The sequence below is a fragment of the Pseudonaja textilis genome, chromosome 2 (genome assembly GCF_049901715.1).
Source record: "Pseudonaja textilis isolate UNSWEBS1 chromosome 2, rPseTex1.2, whole genome shotgun sequence".
Classification (NCBI taxonomy): Eukaryota; Metazoa; Chordata; class Lepidosauria; order Squamata; family Elapidae; genus Pseudonaja; species Pseudonaja textilis.
In genome coordinates this window covers 106,812,887-106,826,587 of record NC_141991.1, presented here as the reverse complement: position 1 = coordinate 106,826,587, position 13,701 = coordinate 106,812,887, and the positions used below count along the sequence as shown (strand labels likewise).

General features: G+C 38.7%; 2 protein-coding genes across 11 annotated transcripts in view; one reads left to right on the top strand and one right to left on the bottom strand.

The window, feature by feature from the left end:
- AANAT (aralkylamine N-acetyltransferase) overlaps nucleotides 1-11,113 on the top strand; it is a 30,233-nt gene extending 19,120 nt beyond the window's left edge. For all 8 annotated transcript variants that reach the window (XM_087924812.1, XM_087924810.1, XM_087924815.1 and 5 more), the window contains 3 exons: nucleotides 1,228-1,488; nucleotides 4,112-4,266; nucleotides 5,298-11,113. In XM_087924812.1, the coding sequence (XP_087780938.1) occupies nucleotides 1,332-1,488; nucleotides 4,112-4,266; nucleotides 5,298-5,603 (618 nt within the window). In that variant the 5' untranslated portion in view covers nucleotides 1,228-1,331 and the 3' untranslated portion in view covers nucleotides 5,604-11,113. The remainder of the gene's footprint in view (nucleotides 1-1,227; nucleotides 1,489-4,111; nucleotides 4,267-5,297) is intronic.
- RHBDF2 (rhomboid 5 homolog 2) overlaps nucleotides 8,510-13,701 on the bottom strand; it is a 92,830-nt gene continuing 87,638 nt past the window's right edge. For all 3 annotated transcript variants that reach the window (XM_087924797.1, XM_087924798.1, XM_087924796.1), the window contains one exon: nucleotides 8,510-9,928. In XM_087924797.1, the coding sequence (XP_087780923.1) occupies nucleotides 9,509-9,928 (420 nt within the window). In that variant the 3' untranslated portion in view covers nucleotides 8,510-9,508. The remainder of the gene's footprint in view (nucleotides 9,929-13,701) is intronic.

Sequence of the window (13,701 nt, the reverse complement as noted above, 5' to 3'; positions counted from 1 at the left end):
CCTGGTTAAATTTTTCCAAGGTGGAATTTCATCTTAGAGTTTACACATGTCAACAGATGCAAAGAATCTCTGGAAAATGATCATAAGTGAGAAAGGTTGATGTATATGATATTGCACATGTTGAATTGAAAAATAATTATATAAAAATTAAAGGATAGCCTGAACAAATCCCTTATCTTTGGACAGAAAAAAATATTTAGGCCTACTGGTTAGGCATTATGTTACCCTGTAATATGCAGCAGTGCTTCTACTTTTTTCCCTTCTTATGAATATTGCATAAGTAAAGAATGTTGCACACAGTAGCACATTTTTTTACTTTGTTGGGGCAGAGCAGAGGGGCTGCCTAGTAATTAATCTCCAGAGATATGACGAGCAGATCCTACTATAGATCAGTAAATTGGATAAGAATTTCACTGACATAGTTATACATAGAAGACGATCCACTCAGATTGCTTATAAATTATTGCTAAATTTAAATCCTTTATTGTTAGTTTTGGAAATTCTAAAAGTTCAGAAATACTGTTGTCAATAGTAAAATAAATTCACACTGAACCTTTATGCTTGAAGTTTGAGAAAAAAAAAGCTTAAATCTGCTACCCAGTTTGTGAAAAAATGTTTTGTGGAAGTTAAAAGAAACAGATACTGTATAAACACAGCCTGCCCATCTACTGTGTTCTATTGCAGGCCACAAATATAAGCAGCTTTGAGAAAAACGGAGAAGCTGAACTATACATGTTCCATCCTCTACTCCACATAATTTCATAGATCAGAAAGCAGACAGATCATGAAATGTACAATAAGCTGCAGCTGTATAAAAAAAATAAGGCTAGTGATACATATTTTTAAAACCTCTGTGTGTCTAGTTCTAAGACTTATAAGAAGGCAAGGTTAAATGTTTGGATCATTCTCTTGAAGAGGCAGAATTAACTTGTTTAGAGGTAGCTAATAGTTTGGTCTTAAACCTCCTTTCCTGCTTGAAAATATCTGATTTACAAATTAAGTAGAGCCACAAAGGATGTCCAGTATCCCATTCTGGGTCCCCTACCACCACCACCTTCTGCCTTAGACTGTGCCCTAGCATTTGAATATTGGATATGCTTTTCTCTTGTGAGCTGTACAGGAATAAAGAACTTGATAGACATTCTGTTCCACAGTGGGGATGATAGCAAGGATCAGAAGCTAGGGTTCAGCCAGTTTCCTAACAACAAAACATTGCAATCTCTGCAGGTCTTCTCATCTGCTGATTAATTGTGTTGGAAGCAATTGAATTAAATAGCTATCCCAAAAGGAAGAGAAGAAACACTTACAGAAGAAGCAGGAATACATAGAAGATGTCTATGATCAGTACGTTGCCATTTTTCAAATCCTCTTATCTCAGATCTTCACAAAACTCCCTTGGGAGCCAGCGTCGACACACTCTTCCTGCAAGTGAATTCCGGTGTCTCACACCTGAAGATGCCATTGGAGTGTTTGAAATTGAGAGAGAAGGTAAAGTCTATTTCTGGTGTTTAGTCTTACGAAAGACATGTGCATGATATGGAAGAACTGTATTGTATTAATGGGCTTTGACTAAGATAGTTACACGTTGGGGTGTGAGTGAATGTGTGATATGAAGAGAACAAAGAAAGCAATAGTATGGTATAGTATCATAAGCTGCAACCAGTGCAATTAAAAAACAAAATTTCATCTTTCTTGCACTTTTTCTCCAAGTACATCTATCAAACATGGCACATTATTATTATCTCCCATGTTCCCAAATGCTGAGAAGGCAAAGCAAACTAGCTAGTAGGAAGACAAAATAATACACAGTATGTCTAAATTCAAAAAGAGAACTGGTTTAGTGTATTGGTGAAAGGCACCAGATTAGAAACGGTGAGATGAGTTCTAGTTCTATGTTAAGGAAAGAAACCAGCTGGGTGACTTTGGGTCAATCTCTCTCAGCTCTAGGAAAACAAACAATGACATTTTCTGACAGATAGGCCACAGTCAATAAGGATGGGATCTCACCATTCTTCTACTCTGATACTAAGCACAAGGACCCCCCCAGGGTTGTGTGCTAAGCCCCTTCCTTTATTCTTTGTAAACACATGACTGCACCCCATTGTATAACACCAATGCAATTATTAAATTTGCGGATGACATGACGGTGGGGCTCATTAATAAGAACATTGAGTCTGCTTATAGAAAGGAAGTACAAGGGCTGACACTGTGGTGTAAAGATAATAATCTTACACTTAACACCAAAAAAACTAAATAACTTATAATTGACTTCAGGAGGAAGAGAGATGTTCATTTACCATTGTACATAAATGGCGGGGAGGTGGAGAGGGTTGGTAGTTTTAAATTTCTGGGCACTTATATCTCAGAGGACTTCTCATGGACTATGAATGCTAACATGCTTGTGTAGAAGGCACAGAAGAGGCTGTACTTCCTGTGAATGCTCAGGAAGATAAATCTATCTCAGCATCTACTTCTGTCCTACTACCGCAGCACCATTGAGAGTGTCCTGACATATGGCATTCTTGTATGGCTATGGGAGCAGCTCTGTAGCGGACAAAAATGCTGTACAGAGGATCATTAAAACTGCCCAGAATAGCATCGGGCTCCAGCTACCAGCCCTGGACGACATCTTCACGTCTTGCTGTTTGAGGAAGTTGCACAACATTCTCAGAGACTCTTCCCATCCTGCTTACAATCTTTGTGAACTGTTGCCTTCTGGCAGAAGATACGGAATAATTAAAGGTTGGACCACACGTTTTCTGAACAGTTTTTATCCCAGAGCTATAATTGCACTTAACAATGAACTGAAGGACCATCATCAGTGAGCTGTTGGACAGTATTACTCGGTCTGTTGTGTGGATGCTTGTGTGTTTTTAGGAGGCATGGAATTTTGACAGCTGGGGAGGTGTTTGGGGATTGTCATGTGTATGTGCATGTTGAGTCTGGTCTCTGGGTGTTATGTGAATTTCGTGGTATGTATACTGTAATGTACCTACAATGACAATAAAGAATTCAAATTCAAATGGCAACCCACTTCTGAAAATGCTGCAAAGAAAATGGCAGGGAGTCGTCCAGGCAATCACCAGGAGTCAATAGATATGAAAGCACTCCTCTCCCCTAAAAACAAATAAAGGAAAAATACTATAATAAATAGGGAATTATTGGGAGGAGGGAAATACCACTCTAAAAATTAACCCGAAGTGTTAGAAAAACCCAGTTTTGGAAAGACTTAGTGACAGTAAAATACTGTATGTTCAGATGTTCGTCAAAATTTCATAGTATGATATTAATCGTGCACCAATAAAAACTGCATCATGCCTTATGTATAAGGTTTATTGATACAATTAAATAATATCGGATTCAAAAAGATAAAAATAAAACTGCTTATTTTCTAAGCAGTAAGCAGAAACTGAACAGAACAGCATCTCCTTCAACTACATGTTGCAATTGGATCAGGCAGAGGGGAAGAATTCTGCTGGCTAACTACAGAGAGAGCATTTCTTTTCCCAGTTCTAATCTTTGCAGATGGCAGCAGCTCTATAATTAATCCATGTATGTTCCATATTTTAACACCCACCCCCACCCCCCCAAATCTGTATTTCCTAGAGACGGACAGGCAGAGACATATATGATGGAACTGATTTTTTTCATAGATTGTCTGGGATTTTCAGCTGAACCTGAATATTGGTGTGATTTAGACTATGCCCCAGCATAAATGTGGTGCACATTTGCATTTGAAATATAATAATTTCAGGAATAGTAATTAGGCTGAAGATTAATTCAGTTCCCTCAAATGTATGACTTTATGCATTTGAATCCTTAGCTGCTAGCTCTGCCTATAACTGAATGCTGGCATAGCTGATAAAAGAAAAACCACGGCAGTGAAAGGCATCAGTTAAATCTCCTCATAGAAAACTTTGTAATAAGAAGAAACCAGATTGGATTACTGAAATCTCAGTTTGCAAGACTCAAGAATTTGTCAGATTCATCCTCTCACCTAGATTCATTTTTTTTCTTGGGCAGGGCCAATATTTCCCTAGTTTCCTGGAAGTTTAATCTTATTGTAATCAGCAGGACAAAATTCAACATCTCCCTTTCTTCTCCCCTCAAGCCTTTATTTCAGTGTCAGAAGACTGCCCCCTCCACCTGGATGAGATTCGCCATTTTCTGAACCTATGTCCTGAGTTGTCGCTTGGCTTGTTTGAAGAAGGCCAACTAGTTGCTTTCATTATTGGCTCCCTCTGGGACCAGGAAAGACTCAGCCAGGTAAGCCTAATATGTCGTTGTTATTTTATACAATATTTGGGAGAGCATGAAAGAATGGAATCTGAACCCAATTTTTTTAAAAAAATAAAATAATTCAGCATCTTTTATTACTAACAAGGGAGGAATAGTAGGTATGTAATTGGATAGATGCACTTATAAATATTTACGCAGCCATCTGTGCACTAACCACTTAGAAAATATGCTTCTATTTATATAAAATTGCATTTTTGCAAACTTTCAGATACTATTTTGATGTTAAATAAGCAGAAACACTTCAGTTAATCTGAAGAGCAGTATTTCACACTCTTGCACCTATCAGCAAACTGCTGAACGACTTGTTCCTTGCATGCCTCCTGTTCCAAAATATATGTTAATGCACATATGCTATGACCCTGAAAGGTGGCTGTGTTTTCATAAAATTGCAGCACAATAATCACATTGGATTACACTACATTTACTTAGAAATTAATAGTCAAAAGAGCTTTACAGGGCATAATTTTAAATTATTCAAAAGGGGCTATGGGAGAATAGGTTTGTTGAAATGAAGTAGGCTTTGTTTCATAAGGGCCAGTTTCCGGACTTTTTCCGAGCACAAAAATGTAAGCAGGTTCAGGCATACTTGGGTGAAATCAGGGACTCCCAGAGAAGTTGAAGAAAACATTGGAAGTAGCCAACTACAGTCCTATTCTTGTCAAGGAAATCACATGGATGTATCTAAGACATCACAAGATGTCTTGCTCATCTACAATGTAGCTTTAATTTGTTCAGTAAGTTTATGGAAACTGGGCAAGATTGATTGAGAATGCAAACATCCTATTCTAAAATTACTGGATTTGTTGAAGTCATAGCTCATCTCTTCAAAAGTTAAAACATAATACATTGTGTGAATAAATAAATGGTATGATTCTTACTGAGAGACCAATGATCCAAGGATCTGGTAATGCAAACATTTTAAGATGAATATAGTTGTCAACAGGAGATTCAAAAACAAATAACTAAAAAGCAGTTTCTTCTCTCTTCTCTCATGGCAGGATGCGCTAACCCTACATAAACCCCATGGAACCATAGTCCACATACATGTTCTGGCAGTACATTGCACTTTCCGCCAACAAGGCAAAGGATCCATCTTGATGTGGCGCTACCTACACTACCTATGCTCTTTCCCTTATGTGCGTCGAGCCACACTGATGTGTGAAGACTTTCTCATTCCCTTTTATACTAAGTGTGGCTTTAAAGTGCTGGGCCCGTGTGAGATCACTGTTGGTTCATTAAATTTCATTGAGATGAACTGCGCTATTCGGGCTCATGCATTTATGCGTAGAAATAGTGGCTGCTGAGATATTTCCCCTTCTTGTTACTTTCCTACTATCTGGTTAAAAAACAAAATAATATCTGCTGTGATTCTCAGTCCTTCAGGTGGAGTTGAAGTCTAATGAATCCAGGAGGTGCTAAAAGGCAAGACCTTGGGTGTCCATAAGAGCCTTCTGATTCAGCAGTATCTAGCGAGTAAACCTGCTCAGTCTGAAAAGGAAGTAGTGATAGATCCCACCCTTTGAAAGTTTTGCCATCGTTACTATATGATGCTTCAGAGAGCTACAAGTGATGATGCACTGTAAGCTGCTACAGTCATTCAATTGTAAGATACGAAGAATGTAAAGATTATAGGCATGGCTGCCTTTAATAATTATAGCTAAGCCTCAGACTTCTCTCTTGTGTCTTGCACTGGTCAAGTTCTCACATGTGAGTAAAGCTGTAATGGTGTTTAGCATATTGTTGTTTAGTTTGATGTGACTAGACCACTTTGCATTGAGCAACCACGTGGAAAAAAAGTGTTAGGTGAGCATTATGTATGAACATAATGACTGTAAAATAAAATAAGGAATAATGCAATAATTTGTTTTCTCAAATTTAAACCATGAAGGCAGCAAAACATGATAGCTGCTTGCAGTTCTAACTACTAAGATTTTGTTGTAAATTAGGAGTATTGCAGAGAGTCATTATAAATTATGCATTTTGCCATTCATGTTTCATTAATAATAACAGTTCTATTTACAGGAGGAGTTCAACTGCAGTGTGAACTCATAAAATCGGTTACTTTCAGATTCATAATCTTTAAGCAACTAAATGTATTTATACAAAACTTACTGTAAGTTATTGCTTTTTGTTCACTGGAGTGCAATTCAATACCTTGTTATACTGGTTGGTTTTATGTAATGGTATATAACTTCGTATGTTTTATAAATATACGCTCCCTTAGCGATAAGGCCATGACAGACTTCCTTCCGAGCAGAATTCCTGTAAAAACATCGTTTAATTGCCCCTTAATGCATATGATGTGCAGTGAATTCTACTTGTGAAGATACCCTTGACACAGGATGGAAGAGAAAATAGATGTACAGTGTGTTTTTGTCCTTGTATATATGTGTGTCATTGTTCAGTCCCATCAGTTGTGAGTAAAGGGACATCTTTGTGTGTATAAATTTTTCATTTAAAGCCAGATCATCATCTATTTGCCTGCCATCCTGTTGATTTTAGAAAACTAGTAATAACTTTTTATCTATAAAAATGAGGTTGATAACAAGCCTGAAGTCTAGAGATTAGGCAGTGGAATTAAGCAAGGGCCAATCTGTTAAGCCATCAATTCCGCAGAAAGGCTACTAATGTGCATGATACAGGTAGTTCTCCACTTCAGGCTGTTCATATAAAAATGGTTCAAAGTTACGGTAGCTTTGGAAGAAGTGACTTACAACCTGTACCTGCATTTAACAACAGTAACACCACCTTGGGGATTCGTTTAACAACTGCTGTAAAAATTGTCTGATTCTGACTCAACTTACAATGAAAATTCCAGTCCCAATTGTGCTCCTAAATTGAGAGCTACCTATATAAGTCATAGTACAATGATAGAAAACTAGTTGGGAAAAATATTCTTTTCCAATGTAGCATAAGCTAATCAGGGCTTTGCAAAACATTTTGAGATCCAAGGGGGTGGGGTTTTTCCCACAGTTGAAATGGCCATATTTTGAATATAGGGTCAGAATGCCTTTTACCACCCATTGTTTGAACTTTAAATTTTTAACTAATCTGATATAGACATGGGCATTTTCTGATGCAATCTGGTCTACTTACCATAACTGCAGTAGAAATAAAAACAGAGCAAGGGAGGAAGTTAGGCATTCTGCCTTCCTTATGAACAGAGCAGGTGCCTGTTGGATTTTTATTAGTATGGGACTGGGAAAAGGCTCTTTGTAGTATAAGCCTATCTACTAAAAGTAAACACTGCCAAATTCTATGAGATTAGCTCCAAGGAAAATGTTTAGAACTAATTACAAAGTATTTGCACATTTAAATTCATTACTTGGTCAGTCTTGTGCCTAGGAAAATGTTAAAAGTTCTTGCCACTGAATAAGGAAGCAAACATTCTCCAAATGTTACTGTGTGTGCCATTTACCTCTTGTCAGGTCAGCAATAAATGTTTTTTTTTCCAGAACATGTTCTTGGTTTCCCCCCCCCCCCACTTCCTACACCATGATGTAATCAATCAGACTGTGACACTTACCAGGAAGTAGTTTTATACAATATAGCCAGGTGGAGCTTGTGATTGGAGGTGATGGCAAAGGAAGAATTAACTTCCATTACTTGGGACAGCATACAGATAATGAACAAGATTCCAAGAGCAGGGAGTAGGAATACTTCAAAAAATTACTAGTCAAGACAGTAGATACCTGAAAGGCAGCCACAGGGCTTTGTGATACAGGTATTGTATCGTCATGGAACTTTTGACAAGATACTTGTCCATCAAAGATTTGCAAGCAACAACAGTGTAATGGAAGGGAAATAGCAAGCTTTAACCAATTTTGGGAGGAGGTGGGATACAGGGCTTAAACATTAAAATTAATATACTTTGGATGCAAAGAAATGATTTCCAAAACTATCTTTAATGAAAATAGATAAACAGTGTCAACTGGGACACATTCAGTTTCATCAAAGGAACAGCCTAATATTTACAAATTAGCAACAATAATTATAGAAAAATATTCTCAGTCAAAGGCTCTAATAAATTACTACTTAGAACACAGTAAGATTTTGGAATGCTTTGTTGCTCAGGGCAAAACAATGAGTCAGAATTCTAAATTAACCGTGCTATGTAGTTATAGCATGTTCTGCAGGATGATGTACCTCCAGCTTCAATACTTCTAATTGAGGGAAATACATACACACAATAACATACATATACTCCTCACAGAATTTAAACTCATTTATTTATACCAAAAATCTTTTTTACACTTCTCATTTTGTCACTAGAGAATCTAATTACCTTCCTTTCCTTTTAGAAAGGAGTTATACTTCAAGTGTTAAAGAAATTCCAGGTTGCTGCGTTATCAACCCAATGTAAATATTGGAATAACTACCCGCATTTCTTACTGAGGACAAGGTGCCTTTAAAAGCAATGTTCTTGGTCAAAAAGTATTTCACCCTAGTGACGTACAGAGACTGCAAACGTAAAACAAGAATTTGCATATAAAAATGCCCCTTGTACAAAAAGATGGGGTTTATTTTCACAGTACAATTCCTAGTACCATAAAAAGGCACTAAGGCAGGGAGGACTGCCACAAGGTCCAAGCACCATATTGTGCCAAAAGGCACTAGGAAAGGAACCCCAAACCAGGATTTGCATAAAAAGAAGGGATTTCAAGTAGAAAAACACAAGAGACTGGCAGATAGTCAATGGAAGTAGTTCAGCAGGATGTCCATAGCTAATACAGTCTTTGAAAGTCATTGTGTGGCTGACCTCCATCTCACAAATGCCCAATCAGCCTCCCAGATGATGAAGGATGTCTTTGAATTCCTTGCCAGTTCCTCAAAAGAAACTTGACCTCGAAGGCTGAACTCATGTCTGGGAGGGATCCCAGGAACAAAGCTTTACAGAGACTGCCTTCTGATGCAAGGCACATAAGTGGGAAATGTTCTGATAACCCCTGATTTATACTTGTAACTCTCCAGGTAATGGTTAATTGATGTTTAAGGTTGCCATAGAATTACACTTAGTTATATTTTACCTCACAAAAGATGGCAGGGTCTACCCACTTGCCCAGCTTACTTGGTGCATGCTGTTTTATGAATGATACTTAAAAATTCCAAATAGAGAACTGGAAATGAAAATGCTCTGCTTTATACAGCCACAGCTGCCTCTGTCCTTGTTCCTCAAAATCCTTTCTACTTAGTCCATTTAAATGCTTCATTAGTGCAAGGTCTGGTCCAAGTCATACTTCTCACAAAATTTGGTTGTGAAAGGCAAGCAGGTTAGATACTCAGTCCAATGCCAATTAATAGGATATACATATAGCCAGATCACAAGCGATGTAAATAAACCAACAAAGATCAGTAGTGAGACAATGATCATCACCCGTTTGCAATATTTGTCTGCAGTACCAAAGGTGATATAGGGCAGGAAGGCAAAAGAAAGTAATAGGCCACTGAGGAAACCAAATATGTGTGCAATATTGTCGATCCATGGCAGAAGGCCACAGGCAAAGAGAAAAAGGACAATCCCAGAAAGATTTAAAAAAGCCTTCCAGGGACTCTCTAGGACCTGCCAACTCTGGAACAGCTCCACAAAAAGGCAGGCTAACAAGCCAAACTGGGATCCTGCTGGGCCCACCTAGGGTAGAAGGAAAAAATAAATAAATTATAGCAGGATACTTGATGAATAAAGAGACATTCCTCCCCCACATGTACACACAAACTAGCAGGTATTATAGCTCCAAAGTTTTGACAATTAGGATAGTTTAGAGTATTCTTCAGAAAATTGCTGAAAGTTCCTATTCTACTAGAGGTGGTATTCAGCAGATTCTGACCAGTTCTGGAGAACTGGTAGCGGAAATTTTGAGTAGTTTGGAGAACCAGCAAATACCACCTTTGACTGGAGATTTTACAGTATCCTTCCTTCCCCTGCCACGCCCACCAAGCCACGCCCACAGAACCGGTAGTAAGAAAATTTGAATCCCACCACGGTACTGCTTCTGTCAGAACCGTAACATAGATTATTAATTAAGGGGCATGAACACACTTCAAATCTTCAACAATCAAACTTTTCCTGAGATAATTCTCTGATCTAGAAGAAGTCAACAAGGCAAGCAGTTTTTAATAACAATATTCCTCTGAAATGGTAGTTCAAATCTTCTGTCCACAATGTGAGAGCCGGTTGTGGTAGATTTCAGCCTTTGGCAAGTAGGAGTAGATGTAACATATGGTATATTGGTCAGGAAACATGCTATTGATAAATGAACCAATGGTTTGATTCAAAATAAAAAAAGGCTTTAACATACAATTGTAAAAAACAACAACAGAGGACTGCATGTAACTTTAATTTTCTTATTTCATTTCATCCATGCAAAAGCTAAGAGTTTTTAATCATAAACAGATTAAATGAGATGAATGAAATGGTCAAACTTGTTTATTTCATTTTGCAGTCTTCAATTCATCCCATTGCCACACTAGCTTGCAATTTTAAAGACTATATAAATTCAGAAACATTTTTATTTATTTTATCATATTTGAATATCCACCCATCTCACATGAAAGTACCTCTGAACAGTATACAACGCTTAACTTAATTTTATGTTTCTATTAATGCTCTTAATATCTTTATTTACAGTACTTCTAAGCTGCTATTTGCAGGCAAACTTCTGTTGCCTTCTGCATTTTGTTAACACTTTTATATTAAAATATGTATTGCTCAATATAAACAAATATTCTTGTGAATAGCTGCTGCTTCTTTCTGTAGTGAAAAGTAGATGACGTTCACATTCAAACGTAAACAGAATAAAGCAATGCTCAAAATTCAGTTTATGTGAATATATTCCTGATTAAATCAGTGTAGGCTTTGTTTAGATCTTGTGAAGGATGTGTAGCACTATGTATTGATGGAATTCAGGGGCTGCCCTAATTTGTCACAATTCTGGGTGGCTCACCAAATACAAGAAAAAGAATAATAGTTGAAAAGCAAGGTACTGCACTGCTACAAAAAGAAACTAAAAAAAGAAGCTGACAACCATTCAAAACATACTTGCCCCCACTATCCCAGAGCCTGGGGACCCAGCCAGGTTTTAAGGGCTCATTTAAATAGGGCCACAGTGGAAGTCATAAAATGGTGTTTCAGAAGGCAGGTGCCATAGCAGAAAAGGATCCTATAAGATGGCATGGCATCCTATAAGATGGCATACAATTGCTGGGCGCTGGAGCTTGCCAACTTTGTCAGAACATGTGAGGTGGGCAAATTTAATGGTTCCTCAAACAAACAAACAAGCAAGCAAACAAACAAACCAAGCAACCAAAACTAGCTGTTCAGCTATAACAGGGTGTTTATTTTATTTCAAACTGTTCTCAATTTTCTACTAAGAAAACAAGTACACACACAAACCTTAATGTATCATTAGAAAGAAATTATATTAAAGGGCTTCCATCTTTGTCTGTTCGTAGCACTAAAGAAAGTCTGGGTTTGAAATGGGCTAGATATACTTGAAGATTTTAAAAGATTTCCCCAGTATATAAGTACATGGGAGAGTCAAGGGTTCAGAATGTTGACAACTCCTCCATTCTAAGTTTCTCTTAGAGCAGAAGTGGAGAAATATGGCCCCTTTATTACTAGCGAACTCCAACTCCCAGAACTGAAGCTCCATCTGGCTCAGGAATTCTGGGAGTTCAAGTCCACAAGTCATAAAGGGGCCATAGTTCCCCATCCCTGCTTTAGAGTGTATGTATGTAATCTATTCTCTGCTTCCTGGTGCGCACATGCAAATACACACCAATGATACACAGGAAGAGCAGTATACTTGCGTACTAATTAGAATACGTGCATGTGTTGCTGTTTGTCTGTGCGGCCTAATCAAAGTAGATACAGATGTGTGTCCTCTATATGTGTATTTGAGAAGCTACTCAGAGGCAACACATATGCACTTGCTGCTCTGATTAGGGCAGGGCTGTCAAACTCAAGGCTTGCGGGCTGAATCCAGCCCACAGGGTGATTAAATCCAGCCACGGGGCTGGCCTGGAAATATGAAAGGACTAGCCCGCAGTACCTCTGGTGGCTAATGCGCCTCGTTTTCACCTCCGTGGCCTGCTGCAGCACTCTGGTGGCAGAAAACAGCCTGAAAATGAGCTGAAAAATGGCCCAAAAAAGGACTTGAAAATGGCCTGAAAACAGCCAGCAGAGTGCTGCAGAAGGCAATGGAGGGTGAAAACGAGGTGCAGGGGGCCGTGCATGGACATCCCCCCTCACCCTGTTTTGGCCAGCAAGGTGCTGCAGGAGGCATCTGTCCCGCCACCCCCTCCCACTGGCCCCCGGAGAAGTACACTGCTGATCTGGCCCTCGAAGAAATCCAGTTTGATACCTCTGGATTAGGGTCTCAAATACACATAACACAGGACACACATCTGCATCTACCTTGATTAGACTCACACAGAAAAACAGCAACATATGCGCATATGCTGATTAGTATACACAAATACACAAACAGATGCAAGATATTACAGTATAGTATTCAAAGTACATGCCTCTTACAACCACTCCAGTAAAAGGTTTGAAAAGAATTCCAAAAGCCGTGCACTACATATTTTCCCTACCTTGTTTTAAAGGCACAGAACATGTTTATTCAATATGAATTTTTCCTCTGCTTGTGAGTTTTTGCAGCATTTAAAAATCTAGAAAAGGACATTATTATATTTAAAGTAATAAACACCTACATGAAACTGTTGAGCAAAACCATCCGTCACCATGGATGAGGTATTGCTGGTACACTGATGACAGCCAATTATATATGTCCATCCTGGATGAAGTGATGATGTGGATGTTTTTTTGTGGTGCCTGGAAGTTGTGGGGGCCTGCATGGGGAATAGACAACAGCTGACCCGCGGTAAGATGGAGTGGCTGTGGGTGGGCCCCTCTGTATGCAGGAATTTATCATCTTTGGATGGGGTTGTACTATCCCTGACAGACTTGGGGCATAGTGTCCTGGACACATGGCTCCTGGTCAAAGAACAGGTGACAACTGTGACTATGAGGGCACAACTTTGTGTTGTGCGCCAGTTACACCTTTTCCTGGATAACTAGCACCTTTGCTTTGTGAGCTGCATTGGGTGCCAGTTTGGTCCCAGGTCCAATTCAAGGTGTTGGTGGTGGGTGACCTATAAAGCTCTATGGAAGTATCTTCCATCACATTACATTGGCTCATCCCAACTGGTCAGGCAGGGAAGATAGGTTGCAAACTCTGTCAGTTAAAGAATTCCAATTGCGGACTTTAGAAAAAGAGCCTTCTCTGCTGTTGCCCCTACCCTGTGGAATATTCACCCCCCCCCCAAAGTTGAGGCCCCCACTTTCCTAGCCTTCTGAAAAGCAATTAAAATAATTTTGGCTATTTTCTTCTAAGAAGCCCA